The 23,338-nt window shown below is 47.5% G+C and overlaps 1 protein-coding gene across 6 annotated transcripts in view; it reads right to left on the bottom strand.

Annotated features, from left to right (window-relative positions):
• NCOA6 (nuclear receptor coactivator 6) overlaps positions 1-23,338 on the bottom strand; it is a 535,183-nt gene that overhangs the window by 351,154 nt on the left and 160,691 nt on the right. For all 6 annotated transcript variants that reach the window (XM_069243803.1, XM_069243799.1, XM_069243801.1 and 3 more), the window contains one exon: positions 10,109-10,231. In XM_069243803.1, the coding sequence (XP_069099904.1) occupies positions 10,109-10,231 (123 nt within the window). The remainder of the gene's footprint in view (positions 1-10,108; positions 10,232-23,338) is intronic.

Raw genomic sequence — 23,338 nt, 5'->3', positions numbered from 1 at the left:
TTGTTCGGAGCGGGAAGATGGCAGCGTGTGATAGTACTATTCACAGGAGCCCCTGTGTTGGGTTTGGACCAAGTACGCAACAGGATATCGGTGAGGACTTCACTGAACTGCAAAAGGGGTTCAGATATGGAAGCCCCTGGCTTAAGCACCTCTGTCAGGTCATTGGACTTGACCTCTACAGTAGGAAGATCAAGGCCAAGGACCTCAGCTGCCCTACTGACCACCATACCATAAGCTGCTCACTCCGCCGTGGCCACGGTAGGAGGAGACAGCATGCCAGCATCTGGAGGAGTATCCAGAGCACTGGTGTCGCCCAATTCCTGTGCCCAGACCAAAGATGGGTTATCCTGGTATTCATAAGGGTCCAGGCACCCCTCCAATCCTTTCCCGAATTTGTACACAAAGGAAAAAGGGTCTGAATCCGACCTGGGGCGAATAAGCCCCATCGGAGACAAATGCGGCATCTGCCGAAGCCGCTCCGACTCTGAGTCGTCGGGATAAGGATCGGGTTGACGTCAATAGTGGGCACTACCGACGTCGGGAGCGTCGACAATCGACCCATCGCCAGGGAAGGTCTCAATGGTGCAACCGGCGCAGGTGCGGATCTGCGAGTGGATCCGGAAGGGACCTCGTGGCTGGAGCCGAAGCTGCTGGCGTGGAACCCAAAGGCCCCTCAACCAAACCCCCTGGGCCCGAAGGTGCCGTATCAGTGTCGGTCAGCCTAAAGATGAGGCACACGGCTTCATAGAATTCTTTACAGTGGGTGGGGGTCGGGGAAGCGCAGAGGGTAACCAGACACAGGCTCAGAGGACAGAGGCCTTGAGCGTCGATGCTCCTTCCGTGTCAGCCAAGCGACGGGGCAAAGTCGGAGAGCGATGGGACCTCTTCGACGACTTCTTGTTCTTCCCTGCACCTGAAGACTTCGAAGACGACGAGTGGTGATGGCTCCGCGAACCGTCTCAAAACCTTCCTCTCAATCAAGACCGGGACTTACGCGGAGTCGAGTGCCGGGTCACAATGAGTTGAGGGACCGCTCCCTCAAGGCCTTTGGGTGCATGGCCCGACACTCGTAGCACGACTTCAGGTCGTGGTCGTGCTCTAGACACCACAAACAAACCTGATGCGGATCCATCACCATCATGCGGGGACAGTCATCTCAAGGCTTGAAACCGTTCTTCGGGGACATCCTCAACGCACCAACTATCTCACTTGGAAACTCGACAAAACTGTTGAAGTCGATCAAAAAGAGACCAGGGTAGCTCTCTCCGGATCAGCGCGTGGTGCAGAAAGAAAAGAACTGACGTCACTGCGCTAAGGCAGCATCTATATACTATTCCCGATATCATCACGGTGACTACGACACCAAAGACGTCCATGGAGTCGACCGACGCCACTGATTGACGCGCAAGGGTATTGCTCGAAAACAAATCTCCGGATCCAGTCTGACGCCTGGGGAAATTCTAAGGTAATGGAATGTGCAAATAGAAGTCTCTATCAGATAGAACCACCTTCAGCTCCCATGGTGGAGAAGGACGCCTAAGTGGTGGAAAAACTTTCTTCAGTCCCTCTAGAAAATCTTTTATGACTGGCAGCTTAAAGAAAGAGGTTTGTGAAGAACATGTTCTGCATGCAGTCAGAGCTGCCAGGTGGACTTCTATGGAAGAGAAATGCAGACCAGATTTTGCTAACTGTAACAAATATGGTAGGATGACATCCTCTTGGCAAGATGTAGGATCTATATTCTTGGAGGAACACAAAATGCAAAATCTCTTCCATTTGGAGGAATATGTGTTGGAGGCTGGCCTGGCTTTTGGGGGGTACCTGGTGGTACTTACACCTTGTGCCAGGTCCAGTTATCCCTTAGTAGATTAGTAGTGTTCCAGAAGCTTAGGCTGATAGAGGGAGCTATAGCAGAGCAGCTTAGGCTGAACTAGGAGACATGCAAAGCCCCTGCTATACCACTTATATCATATAGCACTATATCAAAAGAATCACAATACTCAGAGTTACTAAAAAATAAAGGTACTTTATTTTAGTGACAATGTGCCAAAAATGTTTTAGAGGATATACTCCCTTAGGAGGTAAGTAAAAAACACAAAATATACACACAAACCAAAATCAGGTAAGTAAACAGTTAGAAAAGTAGTCCAAACACTGTAGAATACAATAGGATGCAATTGGCCTAGGGGCAACACAAACCATATACTAAGAAAGTGGAATGCGAACCACTTAGGGACCCCAGGCCTAGTGTAGTGTATAGAGGGTCACTGGGAGTGTAAGAAAACACTAAGGGTGTCCAAGATACCCCACCCCAAGACCCTGAAAAGTAAGAGTAAAGTTACCCTACTTCCCCAGAAACACACTAAAGTCGTGATAGGAGATTCTGCAAAGACCACAACAGACTGCAAAGCACTGAAGACGGATTCCTGGACCTGAGGACCTGCAAAGGAAGGGGACCAAGTCCAAGAGTCACGCAAGTGGAAGAAGCTGAAGATTCTGCAATAACGGAAGATGCCAGGAACTTCTCCTTTGCACAAAGATGTCCCACGGAGTACTGGAGGAGGCAGAGTTGTTTCCACGCAGAAAGACCACAAACAAGCCTTGCTAGCTGCAAAGGTCGCGGTTGAAGAAAATGAGTGCTGCCCGGGCCCAGGAAGGACCAGGAGGTCGCACCTTGGACGAGGAGACAGAGGGGGCGCTCAGCAACACAGAGAGCCCACGCTGAAGCAGGCAGCACCCACAGAAGTACTTGAACACAGGTTCAACAAAACTGAGCACAGCGGTCGTCTCAACACTAAAAGTAGGGTCCCGTGAAGCCGGTGGTCAAATCAGAGAAATGAGCAATGCAGGATGGAGTGCTGGGGACCTGGACTGTGCTGAGCACGAAGGATTCCTTGAAAAGTGCACAGAAACCCTTGCAGCTGCAGTTCAAGCAGTACACAGGATTACTGTCTGGCGTGGGGAGGCAAAGACTTACCTCCACCACATTTGGACAGATGGACCACTGGACTGTCAGGGTCACTTGGATCCAGTTCCCTGTGTTCCAGGGACCACGCTCGTCACGATGAGAGGGGACCCAGAGGACTGGTGAAGCAGGAGTTTGGGGCCTGCGGTAGCAGGGGGAAGATTCCGTCGGCCCACTGGAGATTTCTTCCAGTGCAGGGTGAAGGCAGAAAGCCCCCAGAGCATGCACCACCAGGAAACAGTCGAGAAAAAAGGCAGGATTAGGTGCTACAATGTCGCTGGTAGTCTTCTTGCTTCTTTGTTGCAGTTTTGCAGGCGTCCTGGAGCAGTCAGCTGTCGATCCTTGGCAGAAGTCGAAAAGGGAGATGCAGAGGAACTCTGGTGAGCTCTTGCATTCGTTATCTGAAGAGAAGACCACAGGAGAGACTCTAAATATCCCTCAGAGGAGGATTGGCCACCTAGTCAGTTAAGCACCTATCAGGAAGGGTCTCTGACGTCACCTGCTGGCACTGGCCACTCAGAGGCCTCCGTTGTGCCCTCATACTTCTGCAATCAAGATAACAGAGGTCTCGGACACACTGGAGGAGCTCTGGGCACCACTCCTGAGGTGGTGATGGACAGGGGAGTGGTCACTCCTCTTTCCTTTGTCCAGTTTCACACCAGAGCAGGGGCTGGGGGGATCCCTGAACCAGTTTAGACTGGCTTATGCAAGGAGGACACCATCTGTGCCCTTCAAAGCATTTCCAGAGGCTGAGGGAGGCTACTCCTCCCCAACCCCTACCACCTATTTCCAAGTGAGAGGATGAAATACCCTCTCTCAGAGGAAATCCTTTGTTCTGCCTTCCTGGGACCGGGCTGTCCAGACCCCAGAAGGGCAGAAGCCTGTCTGTGGGTTGGCAGCAGCGGTAGCTGCAGTGAAAACCCCATAGACCTGGTTTGGCAGTACATGGGGTCCATGCTGGAGCCCCGGGGATGCATGGAATTGGCATCCCCAATACCAGATTTGGCATTGGGGGACAATTTCATGATCTTAGACATGTTACATGGCCATATTCGGAGTTACCATTGTGAAGCTACATATAGGTATTGACATATATGGAATGCACACGTGTAATGGTGTCCCCGCACTCACAAATTGCCCTGAACTATGTGGGGGCTCCTTGGCTAGTGACAGGGTTCCCTCACACTTAGTAACTTTGCGCCTAACCTCCACCAAGTGAGGGTCAGATATATAGGTGACTTATAAGTTTCGTAAGTGCAGTGTAAAATGGCTGTGAAATAACGTGGACGTTATTTCACTCAGGCTGCAGTGGCAGGCCTGTGTAAGAATTGTGTGAGCTCCCTATGGGTGGCAAAAGAAAAGCTGCAGCCCATAGGAACCTCCTGGAACCCCAATACCCTGGGTACCATATACTAGGGAATTATAAGGGTGTTCCAATGTGCCAATCAGAATTGTTAACATTTTAAAGACAGAGAGAGCATAAGCACTGAGGTGCAGAGCCTCAGTGACACAATTAGGCACCACACAGGGAAAACATTCAGGCCATAAACTATGAGCACTGTGGTCCTGGATAGCAGGGTCCCAGTGAGAAATATAAAACACACTGACAAATAGGGTTTTCACTATGAGCACTGGGGCCTGGCTAGCAGGATCCCAGTGAGACATTAAAAACACCCTGACATATACTCACAAAGAGGCCAAAAGTGGGGGTAACAAGGCTACCTTCCTACACAATGCAGCTCGGGTGGAAAGCCGTTTTGCCTCTTTTGGAATTTCCATACAGTCCTGTGGAAGATGTCAGTGCCCACACTGTACTAGCTCAGGAGCCATGCTGCCAAACTCAAGGAGAAGTTGGGGTGCCTCATCTGACCGGTTAAGGAGGTCCAGGAACCACAACTGTCTCAGCCATTCTGGAGCAATGAGGATCATTCTGCCTGAGGTCATTGAGAGTTTGATTGGGACTGCTGGGATCAGGGGAACTGGTGGAAAGGCGAACAGAAATTTGTTGGACCAGTCTATCCACGGAGCATTCCCCAACGATTCTGGATGGTGAAATCTGGCTGCAAAGCCGCAGCATTTTCAGTTGTCCGCTGTTGCAAAAAGGTAGATAGAAGGTGTGCCCCACAAATGGACTGTATCTTGAACAATGTCTTTGTTCATTACCCACTCGTGGTTCTCATCTAGAACCCTGAGGGCATCAGCTTGTACATTCTGAACTCCTGGAAGGTGAGTTGCTATTATCTTCACATTCCTGGCCAGGAGCCAGTGCCAAATCGTCTGGGCTTCCTGAGACAACACACTGGCTTTGGTTCCCCCCCTGCTTGTTCAGGTATTGTCTGTCTGGACCAACAGGGTGTCGGTTTTGAACCAAGGGAGAAAATCCTCGAGAGCTAGGTGAACCGCATGTAGCTGTAGGAGATTGATATGGTAAGACTTCTCCCTCGGAGACCAGAGGCCTTGTATTTGTAGGTGATCCATATTAGCTTCCCACCCGAGGAGAGAAGCATCCGTCACGATGGTCTGCAACGGAGCATGTGGACGAAAAGGCATTCCTTGTTGCAGAGTGGTTGGAGGGCACCACCAACTGAGGGATTTGATTGCATGGGTGGATAGAATGATTCTGTCTTCCCAGTTTCCCTTCAGTTGGTTCCACTGGTCCTCCAGGCACTCCTGGAGGGGTTGCATGTGAAGGCGAGCATTGGGAGTTAGGAAGACGCAGGTGGTCATGGAGCCTAGAAGTGAGGAAACTGTGTGCACTGTTGGGCGACAGATAGTCTTGAGCACGCGGCAATTCTGTAGTATTGATAAACGTCGTTCCTCCAAAGGATACACTTTTTCCCTGCAGCATGTCTGTGGTAGCTCCTAAGTAGTGCAGTCTCTGGAAAGGTGTTGCTGTGGAATTGGGAAAGTTGAGATGTAGTCCTAGCCATGGAGGAGATCGCATGTCCATTTGAAGTGCTGTTGGGCTTCTGGAAAGGTGGGTGCCTTGATAAGCCAGACATCCAGATATGGGTAGACAAATATTCTGTGTTTTCGAATATGTGCTTCCACAACAGTCATGCACCTGGAGAAAGTTATGGGTGCTGACTTAAGACCAAACAGAAGGACAGGGTATTGTTGTTTCTCCACCAGAAATCGTAGGAACTTACGATATTTTTTCGCAATGGGGATATGAAAGTGTTGTGGATCCATTTTAGCTATAGCTCCACGCATGTTATTTTAACACACTAGGCCTGTGCACTAGTGCGCTGTGCACCTTAACCTAGGTATATTTTATTCGGCTTCATTTTATTATTGTTACAATAGCCACTTCTACGGTCTTGTTTTATTTTCTATGTATCTAACTGCTTTTGCCTAGGCCAGCACTCTGTTCTCAAACAAGACATTCTTGATCACTCCGTGCTTCTTCCAAGGCTACGGCACGGTACATTGCCAGTGAACGTGATAGAAGTTTAGTCTCCAACATTCGTAGAAAACACACATCCTTACGTAGGGACATTTTCCCAGAACATCAGCTGTGTTGTTATAAAAACTCTTCCCTGTCCCTTACACGTTAGAGGGAGATTTCAGCCAGAGAACCACGACTGTATGCTGATTGCCGAATGCTTCGCTACAGATGCTAACGCAGGCCGCATGCCTTTACTCAGGTATGGGGGATGATGTCTTCCCAGGGGAACCAGAAGGGCAGAATTAGAGCTTAACATGCTGTGCTCTATCATAGCCTATGTAGGAGTTAGTCTATTGGCAATAGTGACAATATGACAGTGTTATTTTTATGCTTCACCCTTCTCGTCACAATTTTAATACTGTCATGTTGTGTCGTCCTGGTTATTGCAGCTCACGCCATGCTATCAAAGATGCAGTCATTTGATTTAACTCATTACTGAAACATATACTGCCTCTGTTTGTCATTTATATACGAGACTAAGTGTAACAGAGAGAAACGGATGAGACCTGAGTGACCACGGCTTCCCTCAGAAACCAATTATGTCATGCGCTCGGCTGCCCAGTCATTCCTATCCTTGGGTAGAGAGAAGGCACTGCTAGTTAGCCGGAGCAAAACCCGGATTGGAGTGACAGGTGTCACCCGCAGTGGGTTTAGACTTAGTCTCCCACACCGCAGGCGATTCTGCCACTCAAAATCCTGTAGTCTCATTAGAATAATGAGAGCCTACGCGACAAAAGTAGGCACCGTGTAGCAAAGCCAGCCCCCTTGGTGAATCTGGGGATATATTTGGTGTAAGGCCAGCATCCTGAACTTTTCCTTTTTGATCTATTTGTTGGCAACCTTCAGGTCTAGAATGGGTCTGAATTCCTTTTTTGGGACGAGAAAGTATCTTGAACAAATGCCTTTTCCCCTCTGGTTGAGGGGAACTGGTTCTATCACTTTCTTTTCTAGCAATATGGAAACTTTCGCCTTTAGGAGGTGGAGCTTTCAAGTGGTTGCCCTTGGCAGAATACTTGCCGGTGGAGTGGAGTGGAAAGTCTGAGACAATACCCATTCTGCACAATGTTTAAGACCAAAGTGTATGTTGTAATTTGTTGCCACTCTGTCAAGTAATTTTTGACGCTGAAATGGCAAGTTCTGAATGAGCTGCTGAGCGTCTGGTTTTCAGAGGCGTTAGACGCAGCCAGACATGCCTCCTCAAGGATATTCCATGGCAGTATGCATGTGCCGAGAGCACAGCGGGTGAGTCCGCCGCTGCGCTAATGATCCGGTTCGAGACATGGTGCCTTCTTTTACAATTTCTAAAAAAATCTTCTTTCTGATACCTCGGGAGATGGTCTGTGATTTGGAGTAGGGAGTCGCACAAGACCCTATCGTTTCTTCCCAACAGTGCTGGTCCGCTTGCTGCTTTTACAGATGTTGCCGCAGAACTACATACTTTGCGGCCTGCTGAATCCACCTTTCTACTCTGTCAGCAGGAGAGGTAGCAGAAGGTGAAGTGGCATGCACTTTGCGGGCCACCAGGATCACCACTGAATCAGGTGGCGGGTCAGAGCGCAGAAACAAAGGGTCCTGTTCCGGAGGACGATACTTTTTTAATAGTCTGAAAGGGGCAGACTTTGTCGTGGAAGGTGCAAGGAAGACTTACATAGCAGGTTCGAGAAGACCCGGCACCAGAGGAAGTAAAGGTCTTGAGGCCGTACGTTGTTGTAGTGTTTCAAAAATGACTGAAGTAGTTGGTGTTGGGACAGCCATATGAATGTTTAGTTTTGCTGCGCCTCAAACTAAAACTTCTTGAAAGGTGTTAACATCATCCACTGATGAAGTATGAGGTTGAGGCAAGTCAGATAGAGTGGGTGAATAGTCTCTGGTAGACAAAGAGGAGTCTCTGTGGTAGCGCCGGAAAGAACGTGACATTGATCTTTGTCGCCATATATGACGGAGTGTCTTGATCTCGTAGAATGGCCAGATGTATGATGGCTATAATGTGAATGGTGATGCGATGTTGAGCGCAGTCTAGGAGCTTCAGTAGTGCTCGGTACTTGAAGTGGAGTAGGTGCCGGGAGCAGAGCACTGGAGAAACCGCCAATGGGGTAGCCAGATCTTGAGGTGGAGGAGGCAGTGGAAGAGTAGCAGCCGGAGGAGGACAGGTGGGAGGAGGAGAAGAAGATGAAGGAAGGAGAACCAGCGACAGAGAAATGTCTCTGGAACGCTGTGACTCCGATGAGGAACAGATCCTTCTCCTTTTAGAAGGTTTCTGTGTCCTCGACGTCGAGGGACTCTTTAACATCGACCTCTCTCTCTGTCATCAGTGTACAGACGGCAACCTAGATCTCGACATCAGACTGTGACGGCGGCATCTCCTTCGTCTCTACTGCGAGCCCACCGATGTCAACACACTCCTCGACGACGTGCGTCAAACATCCGGAGTCCTCCACGTTTAGCGGCCAATCGACGACATGCGATGATGCTTGTGCAATGTCGAGCCAGACTTCGACTGCTAACATGTCGGCGCCATACCTCCTCTCGACGGCGATCTCCTCGACGGGCACCAACAGCGTTTTCTCCCAGAAAAACGCCTCTCAGACCTTCCACGTCCACTGGAGACTGAGGGAAGAATTCTGGTGGAAGACTGACTTTCCCCTCGCTGAGAGGTCGCACTGGCTTCTTGCTGGCGTCGCCTCCCTTTCCCTTGAAGGTGAATTTTCTCCCTCATGAAGGGTACGTCTGGAAAATTACCTGCAGATATCATATGAGGCAGGAAGGTGTGAAGAAGGCAGGCAGATGATACAGATATCATGGGAGTCTGTTTTAGCCTTCTTTATGTCATAACATGGGCATTTGTTGAAAAGAGAAGGCATTTTCCAGGAAAAAATACATTAAATCTTGTCAGAAAAAGCCACTATCCAAGAAAGACGGCTAGTGAAACAGTTGTTAGTGAGATTTTCACTCAATGTTTGTGGAAAAACCTAAAAAGGTCGAGCTCAATACTCCAGGGTCCTGTCAGCAGGAGCCAGATAAAAGAACTGAGGTAACTGCCTCTCTCTAGGCATGATAGGATGCATCTCTCTAGGCATGATGGGATACTGGTGGACTGGCTGTTCTAAGTCACAGTCTCCTTTTTCTTCATTGTTAATGGCTGCCTATGGGCTACACTGCCCTGCGCTCCATCATTGTTTGGCAATATAAAAAGGTTTGTGAAGGATTTTTTCTGCTAAATTTTCAACTCATTCATGCATTTGAATGCATGGTCCTTAATTTTGTCCTTTTTAAAGCAACCTGGATGAATAATTTTGGACACTGTAGACTCTGCTTTAGGCTGCATATGGACATTCTTAAGTGACTTTGCAGGCCTTCCTGAGTAAGGCTAACATGAACACTTAAGAAGTTATACTGGAAAAAAGTGCTCCGCAGTTGGGCGGAACTAATCAATGCTTGTGTCTATACATGGAAATCCCCTACGAGAGAATGTGTGTTTGGTCTAAATAAACATATGTTTTGATTGAAAACTATGTAAGAGTAACAAGTGTAAACCCCTGACTACTCGGGGATAATCCTGGTCTAGCGTATACTCTGTATTAAAATGTTTAAAGAAATTAAGTACTCTCTAGTGTTCTTACTGAGAGACAATTACATGAAAGGTCTGGTAATGCATTAATGCATTTGGCATCCTACCCAAGGCACTTTCAACGCACCTGTGCCACTCTGCATGGGAAAGCCAGATTCTATTCTTGCCGAATTGCTTGCTCCCACTGGTCCATTAATCCGGACATCCTGAACTCTGTTCTGGGCTAAAGCCAAGTTAATTGCTCCTTCACCTGAAAAGGATAAAATTCAGTTTAAGTAACTAGTCTCTGTTTAAATAGTCACACAATCATCTCAATCGATCATTTAAAGGAAGTGCACAATGAACAAGTAACGTACCTTCCATAACGCCCCAAATTATCGAAACTACATCTATCCTCAGACTCCTTACCTTTGAATTCTCCCCAGGCGTCAGACTGGATTCAGATGATTTTTCATGAGCAGTATTACTACATGCAGGTAGGTGGCGTCTATCGGCGCAGGGTCTGTCGTTGGCACTGTCCATGCCAGAAGTGACCTTACAGTACCTACATAAGCACCACCCAGGCACAGTGGAATCAGTTTCTTTTCATGACTTTCAATGCCAGAAGCACAGAGCCATGAAGATCAATGACATCTGGTGTGTCAAACTAGGGCCCTGAAAGGGTCATCCCTGTCATTATAAATCTGTTCACAGAAAGGGGCGGGTCGGTAAGGAATCTGTGGCTAAATATATTCTCTACCAGATAAGGCATTACCAAAAGTAAGTAACTTCTTCACCTGATAGAGACTTCTAGATGCAGATTCCTTATCTTTGAATAGTTACCTAAGCAATACCATCTCCAGATGTGGGTCTGCAAACCAATATCAAATGAGGAAGTCCTGCAGAACCAAACAGGCAAAAAGCCCATCCTACAGACCTGAATGTCCAGGCAGTAACGTTTAGTAAACGTGTGCAGGGAAGCCCGTGTTGCTGCCTGGCAGATGTCCTGGACCAGAACTCCACATGCTAAAGCAGTGGTAGCATCCTTAACTCTGGTGGAAAAAGCTTGGAAACCATCAGGAGGTTGCTTCTTGGCCAGTGCATAGCAGATCTTGATGCAGAGTACGACCAAAGGAGAGATGGTTTGCTTCAGCAAAGTCCAATTTGTCTTTGCACCCACATACCCCACTAAGAGTTTGCCGTTATTCTCCTGGAACTCACGGGTATGGTCAAGGTAGAACATCAATACCCTTTTTAGGTTCAGCCGGTGGAGTCTCTCCTCTTCCTTAAAAGGATGTGGGGGTGCCTAGAAGGTAGGCAGAGTGACTGATTGATCTACGTGAAAGGGTGCTACCACTTTTGATAGAAAAGAGACCTTTGTGCAAAGCACCAGTTTGTCAGGCTATACAGACTGGTAGGGTGGCCTAAATGACAAGGCCTGCAGCTCTCTCACTCAGCGAACAGAAGTAATTGCCACAAAGAAGGCTGTATTCAGTGTGAGACGCTTGAGGGGACAATTGTGGAGAGGATTGAAAGGAGCACACATCAAAAAAGTTAGAACCAAATTAAGGTCCCACTGGACATAATGAATGGGGAAGGAGGGAAGAGATGAGTAAGACCTTTGAGAAACCCATATACAATAGGGGACTTGAACAAAGAGGGCAAAAAGGGCAAATAAATAGTCCTTAAGAGTGCCCAAAGCAAATCCCTGCTGTGCACGGGAAAGAATGAAAAGTAAAACCTCAAAAAGAGGTGCAATAAGGAGAGCAACAGATTTTTCTGCACATCATCCCACAAACTTCTTCCAACAGCAGGTGTACACCGTTTTGGTGTAGGGAAGCCTGGCTGTCAATATGAAGCTACAGACTTCGTGAGGAAGGTCAAAAGCTGTCAACTGACACCGCTCAATCTCCAAGCAAGAAGGCAAAGTGTGGACAGGTTTGGGTGAAGAACCCTCCACTGCCCCTGCGACAGATGATCCTTCCAAAGGGGCACCCCATATGGGAGTATCAATGGCCCTGCTCAGAAGTTCAGGATACCAGGCTCTCTGTGCCAGTACGGAGCCACAAGGATGACATGGGCCCAGTCATTCCTGATCTCCTTGAGAACTCTTGGCAGACGTGGTATGGGGGAAAAGATGTATAGGGGGCTCTGAGTTTTACTCAAGACAAAAAGCGTCTCCGAGCGAGAGCCGCCTTGCGGGCAAAACTGCTGACATTACACGCTCTCAGCAGAGGTGAACAGATCCAACCAAAGCTCTGCTGAAAACGACCTTGAGCCACCTAGGTGTGGAGACGCCATTCGTGATCTGCTATGCATCTTCAACTGAGTTTGTCTGCTCTGGTGTTCAGAGAGACCGCCAGGTGTTGAACCACTAGGGATTTGCCCTGCTGTTCCTGCCAGCTGCAGAGTCTCTTGACAAAGGATCCACAGCCACACCCCGCCCGGTTTGTTGCAGTACCACATGGCAGTGGTGTTGTCCGTGAACACCTGCACCAGCTTTCCCTTGATGGAGGGTAGAAAGACAATGCCAGTCGGATAGCCCTGAGCTCCAGCAGATTGATGTGGAGTTTGGATTCCACCTGAGACCAGAGTCCTTTGATTTCCACCTCTCCCAGATGGCCACCCAATCCCAGTTGTAAAGCATCTGTCACTACTGTAAGGTCTGCTTGGGGAAGGAAGAGGGGTCTGCCTCTGATCCAATCACAGTACATTAGTCACCACTGGAGATCTTTTGCAGTTGCCTCCGAGATCTGGGCATGTCAGAGAGATTCCCCTGATGCTGTGCCCACTGAATCTTCAGGTCCCACTGCAGAGCCTGCATATATATTATCTGGCATGTGTCACCAGGAGGTTGCAGGATGCCATAAGTCCCAAATGCCTCAGAGTAAGTCTCAACGCAATCCAGGATAGAGGCTGAAATATCAGTATCATAGCCTGAATTTCTCGGACTCAGCACTTGGGAGGATAAGCCCGAAAGTACACCATGTCCAGAACAGCTCTGATGAAATGGAGCGGCTGAGAGGGAGTCAGTTGTGACTTCGGTATGTTTATAGTAAACCCCAGTGAACCCATGAGGTTCACTGTAGTTTAGAGGCGGAAGACAATAACCTAGGGCAAGCCTTCCTTCCACAGCCGGTTGTCCAGATAGGGGACGACTGGAACCCATAATTTCAGCAGATATGCTGTAACTACTGCCATCACCTTGAAGAACACCTGAGGGGCGCAGGTAAGGCCAAAGGAGAGCACAGTAATTGAAAATGCTTGTGGCCTACCTTAAACTGCAGATATCGCCGGCGGGCAGGCATGACGGGGATTTGAAAAGGCAGGAGTCATGCAAGTCCAACGTTACCATCCAGTCTCCTAGGTCCAGGGCAGACAAGATCTGACGCAACTTGGAGCATTTTGAATTTCTCCTTCTTGAGGAAGAGATGGAGGGCTCGTAGATCTGAAATAGGGGAAAATATTTGTCCTTTATGGGAACCTGAAAGTAGCCAAAATAACAACCACAGCCTATGTCTGGCACTGGAACCCTCTATATGGCTCCCTTAGCCAAGAGAGCCACAACCTCCTCGCGGAGAAGGCACAGATGATCCTCCATCAGTCAGTAATGAGATGGTGGCGTGGGTAGTCTTGAAGGGAAGGGAGCAGCCCCTTCGAACAATCAGAAAAATCCACCTGTCCGATGTTATGGACTGCCAGTGGGACAGGCGATGGCAAATACTGCCAACTGGGTGCCCCTTGTAATAAAGGGGCAGACTAGGAAGGTTTGAATACTTCTGCAGTTGGGGGGTTGGTTGACTGACCAGACCGCTGGCCACCTGATCCATAAGTCTCTTTGTCCACGCAGAGGCAGGGAAGCATGTGTGATACGGTGGATGGGGAGGAATTGGCGAGTTTGGAAGCTCCTTCCATAACCACGCAAGGAGCAAAATAAGGATTGGGGAGACAGGGGTCCACCGTGAGATCCAAGGACCTGGCCGTAAAAGAGTCCTTAAAGCACTTGAGCGCTAAATCTACCTGGTCTCCGAAGAGGTGGATGTCAACAAAGGGCATGTCAATAAGGGAAGCTTGGACATCCCCCAAAAAGCCAGATGTCCTCAGCCAGGAGTGGCGCCTCAGGGCCACTGTCTTTGAAACTGCTCTTCCTAGCAAGTTTGTTGCGTCAAGTCTGTAGGAGGGTGGCTCAGTTTAAGGTGTACATCTATGGTGTGGTACCCTATACAGAGTCTAGGCAACCCTTAGTGATAGTGTTTAGGTGTCCAAATAGCAAAAGCTCTTTGGGGGTAGCTGTGGTGAGCAGTTAAAGCTTACCCAGGAAGAGTATAAAGCACTTGCAATATCCACAATAGTCAGTCAGTAACTGTTCACAAGAAAGAAAGACACCAGGTGTTGCAAAAATAAAGTATTCTTTATTACAACACTAAGACTATACTAATGTTTGTATATCTCCCCTTGGAGATATCTACATACAAAATATACACTTAGTAACAAACAGGGAAAGCATAGAAATACATGGAGCCCTATTAGGGGCCACACCATTTACTGAGAAAGTGGCATAATAATGGAGGTGCCCAACCAAGGTCCTGTGTTAGAATCCCAGGGGTTGGGGGAGCAGATGATTACTAGAGGAAAGTACTAGAAATCTCAAAGGCACCCGGATGCAAAGTTGTTATTGAGCTGGGTGTCCGATTGGCCAACACAGGATAGTCTTGGTTGGACTGCTATGGATTCAGGACCCTTCCCAGTGGATCACAAGGAAACCAGTTGGCTCAAAGAAGGCTGCAGAGTGCCCCCACCCGTAGATACCCAAAAGTCAGGAGTATCTACATCAGGGAGCCCAGGTGCATAGCGGTGAAGTGGCGCTGGAAACTCTCTATGAAGCCAATGAAAGCCTTGGTTGTCCTGCTGCTCATGGTCCAGGCCGGTGGAACCCAAAGATGGATTCCGGGCGAGAAGAACCTGTAAAAGAAGTCCAGAAAACAGTGTCCAGACCACTCTGAGATTTCCAGGGGGTGCAGGTAGGCAAAGTCTACCCTCTTAGAGGTGAAGTTACTGCATGATAGTAAAGGAAGTAGTCTGGCTGCGTTGTCCAGGTGGAAGGCAGGAGATCCTTGGAGTTGCCCATAAGCTGTCCCACGTCGGTCGCCGGATTGCAGGAGGGTCAATGGCCAGCAGGACCACCAACAAGCCTTGGCAAAGGCAAATAGTTGTTGCAAAGAAGATTGTAGGTTTTTTGGGACCAAAAAGGTCCTAGTGACTTGACCATTAGAGGGGAGTCAGGGCAGGCTTACAGCAGGCGGGAAAGTCAGTCGGAGGAACCCCCCACGAGAGACCCACTGGCAGCAGGCCCAGGGATTTGCCGGGAGGCCTCAGCACCACAACAAAACATGAATCCCACGTTACATGAGATGCAGAGTGGAAGCTGATCTTGCAGTTGCAGAGTGCTGGAGGCCAGCGCTTCTTGGAGCTCGAAGATCTCTTGAACGAACAGCCAACAAGCCTTGGCAAGAACAACAGTAGAGGTGCACAGGGGTTCCCTCCCAGGGGTTGCCGCCAGGGTCCACTATCCCCCAAACTCGTAAGAAGACAAGTTGGGCCTGGAGAGGACCACAGAACCCCCACCTGTGAGCAGTGTCTCTTCGTTGTCCGCGGTACAGCGGGATCCACCAGCCTGCCATTGTTGTCTTGAGGTGACTGCAGATGCAGGGGAGTGACTCCTATACTACAAGGGAGATTCCTTATTTCTTCTTGGATGCAAATATGCCTTGTGACCTTGGAGGATGCACAGCCACAGATGTTGCAGAAATCTTGCAAGAGCTGGAGAAACAAATCTGCAGTGGGAGCCCTCCCAGCTGGATACAGTCTTATTTCCGTTCCAAAAGCTGACCAGCAGCGGTTCTTTCATTTGCTGGGGTAACTTGTATTCTTCCACTCCTACAAATGTAAAAATTCAGGCTATTCCAAACCACTCAAACTTACAAGAATGGTGTGGTTGCAGGAATTACTGAAGACTGTTTTAGAGCTCATTTTAAATTAGGCTGACAGTGCCCACCATGTGGCGGGACTGTCAATAGTGCCGGTGGTGACAATTAAGTGCCAGTGACGTGCACCAGAAAACACTGGCTCAAATTAAGTACTGCAAATACCCAGTGTTTTGTGTTGCTCTGCTTCTCTCTGCGCACCCAGTGTTGCTCTCTCCATCATGTGCCACTCTTACTTTCCTTTTTGTGCACTTCTACTTCCCAGCTCACACGCTCAATGTTGCTTTTTCACTCATGTGCTACTTTCCCTCGCTACCACTCAGGTTTTGATTTTCTCCCCACCTACTAGTACGTTGGCACCCCCTGCCCACACCACTCATGGAAATTCAGATTTTGTTTCCTTTTTTTTCCATTGGCCTGGCAATTGCCTTTTGCTGCCTGGAAATCCGCACCTGAAAGAAGTATCATCCACCATCTTAGATCAGTCAATAAAACAATAACAACACCCACTTCCTTCTGTAGGCAAATGCACATGTGCATGCATGTGCCCAAAGAATGATGCAACCAGCATCAACAGCTTTTCTGACAGCAAAGAGCATTAGAAAACATGCCAATACTAGTTTTTTTGTAGATTGCGGACTTTACCTAGTAACTTAACATAGAAAGAAATTGAGAAAAACTATCAGAAGATTCACTGAACAACATAAGTTGGTTGTAGGATTTGACAGAAATCTTCAATTAATTTGCATAGGAAACATGAAGAAATTCTGCCGGACTTCTTATTGAACTGTCCTTCGTAAAGAAGTGGCCGTTCATAAGGAGTCTGGTCAAGTTTTCAACAAGGAATCATCATATGAAAGTCACCAAGATTCTGGCAATTAAACTAAAATTTAGTTAACAGGTTGTAGAAAACCATTTTTGTAATTTTAATAAGTGTTCTCTAGTATACCTATATGAAAGTTAAAGATATGCACCTCCAGAACATATTTGTATGTCTGTGGCCCTTCAGTCATAAGTATGAGACTCTTCCAGCTACAGTAAGCTTAGTCCTATTTTACTTGAGAGATGGTAGAAACTACTTTAAGGCAGAACTGCATTGAGGGGGAACACAAGACTACCCTTTAGCTGAAGGTTCACTTTCACTAAAATGTGTGTCAACAGTGTGTTAAATTTAAGTCACATGTCCATAGAATGTAAATATTTTAAATAAATAAAAAACAGATCATGCAGATTTGTGAAACATATACAATTTAAAGCAAAAGATGTGTTTTGAATAAAAACAAAGTTGCTAATATTTTAGTGAACTTGACACAAAATACATGCTTCAAATAAAAACAAAAATCTAAAATATTTTAAAAGAAGTAAGAAAACGGGTTCTAGGGCGGTCTGCAGGCCCACCTTTCACTCATAAGCCTCTTCATATCCCAATTAAATGGGAATGGAGATCATGGGGCCATACTACCAAATGACCCCTGGATGCAAAGTCCACATGGTTAGTTGCTTTTACCTATTAACTTTTACCACACCAGTTTACGTTTGTTACAAGAGTTAGAGCAGGTACCCATCTGCTGATTCAACTGGACCTTTTCGTTGTGTTTCAATGGCGAGTTAGGATATTTGTGCTCATTTTAAGGCATTGCATTTGAGAACACTAATTAGGTTTTCTTTCCTGAGAAGGCCAGAATGTGTACCACAAAGGTTTTAACTGACTACCCGATCCATTCTTTGAGAAATCTGATAACTTTATCACTCAGCAAACCTGTACAGTCAGGGTTATCAGAGTAGGATTCCAGATCCTTCAAGTCAACAAAGAAGATCCCCCGTTAATATTATTGGTATCATGACATCTCAAGTATAAGTAATTCCTTAAATTCATTGGTTGGTCAAGTGTAAGTCATCCTTAAAGGATATCTCTTCATATTAAGACCTAGATAAGAAGAGGTCTTAAGTCCAAGAAGACTCTGTAACCATTAAGTCAATGTGCTTCTCGTGCACAAGTGTTTGTTGCTTGTTCTCGTATCCTGAAGTGCCCTCAACGAAGGCAGCGCTGGAATATGTGTGGCCTTCTTGATATATACAGTCAACAGTTTGGCTTTTCTGCATAGTTCTGAGGTAAAGAATGCTTCTGGCAGACATCTGCATCTCATTAGCAATTATCAAGAAACTGGTAACATGGTTACTTCCTTTCTCATTAGAAGAGTTATGAGTGTCATTTCTTTGGTAAATATTAAAAGGGCTGAGCTGAAGTCAGAGGAACTTCCCCTTAACAAAATGTTTAAGATTTGGGATGTGGGAGCCAAAGAGTAGATGCTCAATTATATTTCTGCACATAGACTAACATACTGCACTGGCACTTACCCTTTGAAGCAATAGAAATTTAGAATGGTTCTGAGGCCTATAAACCCTCTTTTCTGCAACTTAACACAGCAAAAAAATCTGAAGTAGTAGAATACCTAGACCTCTAAGTGAGGTACATCATCTATGGCCCTGGACCTCAGTAACCCAATTTAACCTCAGAATCTCACCTCTTGAATCCTGCCAGTGGCCATGTGTAGGAGACTGGCCTGGCTTGTAGTGGGTACCAATGATACTTTATGCCATGTCCAGTTATCCCTTATTAGTAGAGTGTAGTAGTGTTCTAGCAGCTTAGGCTGATAGATGTAGCTATAGCAGAGAAGCCAAGGCTGAACTAGGAGACATGCAAAGCTCATGCAATACCACTTATATCATATAGGTACTATATCATAAGAAAGACAATACTCATAGTTACTAAAAATAAAGGTACTTTATTTTAGTGACAATGTGTCAAATATATCTCAGAGGATATACTCCCTTAGGAGGTAAGTAACATACACAAAATATATACAACTAACCAAATCAGGTAAGTAAAACAGTCAGAAAGTAGTGCAAACACTGTAGAACACAATAGGATGCAATAGGCCTTGGGGCAACACAAACCATATACTAAGAAAGTGGAATGCAAACCACGAATGGACCACTAGGCTAGTGTAGTGTGTAGAGGGTCGCTGGGAGTGTAAGAAAACACTAAGGGTGTAAAGAAGACCCCACCGCAAGACCCTGGAAAGTAGGAGTAAATTACTACTATTTCCCCAGAAACACACTAGAGTTGTGATAAAGAATTTTGCAAGGACCACAACAGACTGAAAAGCACTGAAGACTGATTCCTGGACCTGAAGACCTGCAAAGGAAGAGGACCAAGTCCAAGAGTCGCTAAAGTGTCGGGGGGGCAGGAGCCCACTGAACCCCGGATGAAGGTGTAAAATGGCTGCCTCCGGTTGGAAGAAGCTGCAGGTTTTGCAACAACGAAAGGAGGTAGGAAGTTCTTCTTCGTGCAGAAGATGTCCCACGGCGTGCTGGAGGATGCAGAGTTGTTTCCTTGGCAAAATACCACAAGCAAGCCTTGCTAGCTGCAAGAGTCGCAGTTGAAGGAAAAGGGTGCTGCCCGGACCCAGGAAGGACGCCACTTGGGAGAGGAGACAGAGGGGGCCCTCAGCAACGTAGAGAGCCCTCGGACTGAAAGGAAGGACCCGCATAAGTCCTTGAACACGAGTTTAAGAAGTCTGAACACAGTGGTCATCTCAACACTGCAAAGGGAGGTCCCACGAAACCAGAGATCAACTCAGGGAGCTAGGCTCCCTGAGGCTAGGCTCGGCTGTGCATGCAGGATTTCTTGGGAATGTGCACAGAAGCCCTTGTAGCTGCAGATCACACGGTGCACAGGATTACTGTCTGGGGAGAGAAGGCAAGGACTTACCTCCTCCCAATTTGGACAGTTGGACCACTGGACAGTCTGGGTCATTTAGGTCCACAACCTGTATTCCAGGGGCCACGCTCGTCAGGATGAGAGTGGACCCAGAGTAACAGTGAAGCTGAAGTTTGGTGCCAGCTTGGGCAGGGGAAGATTCAGTTGACCCACAGGAGATTTCTTCGTGGCTTCCAGTGTAGGGTGAAGGCAGGCAGCCACCAGGAAACAGTTGAGAAAGCCGACAGGTTTAGGCGCTACAATGTCGCTGGTAGTCTTCTGGCTACTTTGTTGTAGGTTTGCAGGCATCCTGGAGCAGTCGATCCTTGGCAGAAGTCGAACAGAGAAGTGCAGAGGAACCCTGATGAATTTTTACAAGTCGTAATCTGAGGAAAAGCCCACAGGAGAGACCCTAAATAGCCCTCAGTGGAGGATTGGCCAGCTAGTCAGGCATGCACCTATCAGGAGGGGTCTCTGATGTCACTTCCTGGCACTGGCCACTCAGAGGCCTCCTGAGTGCTCCCACACCTCTGGAACCAAGATGGCAGAGGTCTGACACACGCTGGAGGAGCTCTGGGCACCACCCCTGGGGTGGTGATGGACAGGGGTCACTCCCCTTTCCTTTGTCCAGTTTCGCACCAGAGCAGGCACTGGGGGTTCCCTAAACCAGTGTAGACTGGCTATAGCAAGGAGGGCACCATCTGTGCCCTTCAAAGCATTTCCAGAGGCTGGGAGAGGCTACCCCTCCCCAGCCTTTAACACCTATTTCCAAAGAGAGAGGGTGTAAGACCCTGCTCTCAGAGGAAATGCTTTGTTCTGCCTTCCTGGGACTGGACTGCCCAGACCCCAGGAGGGCAGAACCCTGTCTGTGTGGTGGCAGCAACTGTAGCTGCAGAGAAAACCCCAGAGAGCTGGTTTGGCAGTACTGGAGGTCCATAGTGGAGCCCACAGGATGCATCGAATTGGCTTCCAAATACCAGATTTGGAATGGGGGGGACAATCCCATGATCCTAGACATGTTACATGGCCATATTCGGAGTTACCATTGTGAAGCTACATATAGGTATTGACCTATATGTAGTGCACGCGTCTAATGGTGTCCCCACACTCACAAAGTCCAGGGAAATGGCCTGAACTATGTGGGGGCACCTTTGCTAGTGCAAGGGTGTCCTCACACTTAGTAACTTTGCACCTAACCTTCAGCAAGTGAAGGTTAGACATATAGGTGACTTATAAGTTACTTAAGAGCAGTGAAAATGGCTGTGAAATAACGTGTGTGTTATTTCAATCAGGCTGCAGTGGCAGTCCCGTGTAAAGGTTTGTCTGAGCTCTCTATGGATGGCAAAAGAAATGCAGCAGCCCTATGGATCTCCTGGAACCCCAATACCCTGGGTACCTAGGTACCATATACTAGGGAACTATAAGGGTGTTCCGGTATGCCAACTGAAATTGGTAAATGTAGTAACTAGCCTATAGTGACACATTTAAAGGCAGAGAGAGCATGAGCACTGACGTTCTGATTAGCAGAGCCTCAGTGACACAGTTAGGCACTATACAGGAACACACATTTAGGCCACAAACTATGAGCACTGGGGTCCTGGCTATCAGGATCCCAGTGAGACAGGCAAAATATACTGACATACATGTAAAATTGGGAGTAACATGCCAAGAAAGATGGTACTTTCCTACACCATGCTAGATGCAGAAACTGTAACAACATTCCTGCACTACTAAGGGGTGTCATGATTCCAAGCTACACCCAGTAGGCGTCATGGGGCCATGTAATGTGCCACCCAGCTATAATGACATCAGTTCCTCATCCTTTTTCCCCACTCTCTTCGAGGCAGAGACAAGGATGAAGAGAGTGATATAATGTGCAGTGCATGAATCTAGATTGTAATCTTTGAATGAAAAACACAGGTTCATTCCTCAAAATATGGAGAGGGAAGGGAGCAGCAATGAATATTCAGTTAGGTAAAGTGTTCAGCAGGAATGTAATTACCAAAGTTTTGTAACTTGATCTTTTGATGGGTAGGTTTACCTGCAGATTCCTGACCTTTTGATCTGATACCACAGCAGTACCTCCCAGATGAAGGATCTGAGAAAACAATTAAACTAAGGAGTCCAGCAACATCGATCTGGCGAAACTGTCACTTTGGTAGACTTAGAATTCTGGAAAATTCTGTCTGGTGATGACTAGGTTGCTGCCTAGCACATCTCCAGGACAGTATTGCTCTGAAAAGGGCTTAAGAGGCAGCTTAATCTCTGGTAGAACAAATTTTGATTTCCTATTAAGGATTCTTCTTGGCAGGGTGCAGGAAGCTGGGTTCTGGTAGCAGTACCCTTCTCCCGCCCACTTTTTGCCTGGGTTTCGATACAACCCTGACTGAAGTGCACTGGGTTCCTGCTAACCAGGTCCGCATTGGCAGTGTTCCTTCCCCTAAAACAAGACCCCCTGATCACTTGATCCCCAACTGACCAGCCCTGTAGCACCTTTAATAAGTCCCTACTTAGTGGTACCCCTGGTACCTAGGGCACAGGTAGTGCACAGGGTCCCTAAGAACTACAGCACAGCTTGTGCCACTCTAAGAGACCCAGCACCAACCTCATGAAGACTATTACAGGCTGTGTGACAAGGTGCTGCCAAAAGTCAACACAACATGGCACACAGCTTGTATGCCATGTCCCCCAAACACTGCACAAAATATTTGTAAGTCACCCATACAGCAAAACTTACACTCCCAAGGCAAGGTGTATTATATAGCATGTGTGGACATATCTGCAAGGATAGATATGTCCCTGCTATGTCTTTGTCAATTCTTAGACATAGTAAGTGAAAAGGAAAGCCATTTTAAGTACATTTGCTGGTCACCAGTCACATCAGTTTCCCCACCTACAATACACGAGGGCTTCACTGAAACTAGGGATAACTGATATCAAACATCTCATATTAATAAACCCTCTCTGATTCTAGTGATGGATTTATTGATACATGCGCCCAGAGGGCACATTAAAGGTGCCCCCTGAAAACCTATCAACTGCTAGTGGGCTAACAGACTACTTCTAGTCAGCCTGCCACCAACAGACGAGCCTCTCACCCCCAAGGGTTAGAGCCTTTGCTCTAGGGAGGTCAGGAACAAAGACTGCTCTGGCAGGGGTATTGCACACCGCTCCTAACAGGATGACCTGCAAATCTGCATTCTAAGGCAGTAGGCTTCAAAGAAGCCCATTGCCTTCGGTATGCAGATCTGGCCTTCCTCCGAAGGGAGATGCCGACCCCCCTGCTCCAGGGCCCATTTGGCACCCGGACAGGTGGGAAAATTGTCTATGTAGGAGGAGTGTTGTATTGCAGGCTGGACACACCTCTAGGGTGACTGACCTGGAAGGAACACAGCCTTAGGTATTCCAACATTTTGTGTGTGGTGGAATTAGGAATTCTGGGACAGGGTGATGCCCACTCCTCAAAGGAAGAGGTAATCTAGGGGGGTGTAGTGACCCCAAGGGTAAGTAGCCCATTGGCTACAACACTTAATGTCCCTTAACGTCCTATAAATTGAGTATTTAGTGGACCCCCTGATACCAGGAAAACAGATCTTCGCTGGACACAAAAAAAGGAGTGGACAAGAAGCTT

This window comes from Pleurodeles waltl, chromosome 7 (genome assembly GCF_031143425.1).
Source record: "Pleurodeles waltl isolate 20211129_DDA chromosome 7, aPleWal1.hap1.20221129, whole genome shotgun sequence".
In the NCBI taxonomy this organism is placed as follows: Eukaryota; Metazoa; Chordata; class Amphibia; order Caudata; family Salamandridae; genus Pleurodeles; species Pleurodeles waltl.
This window is presented reverse-complemented; position numbering and strand designations above follow the sequence as displayed.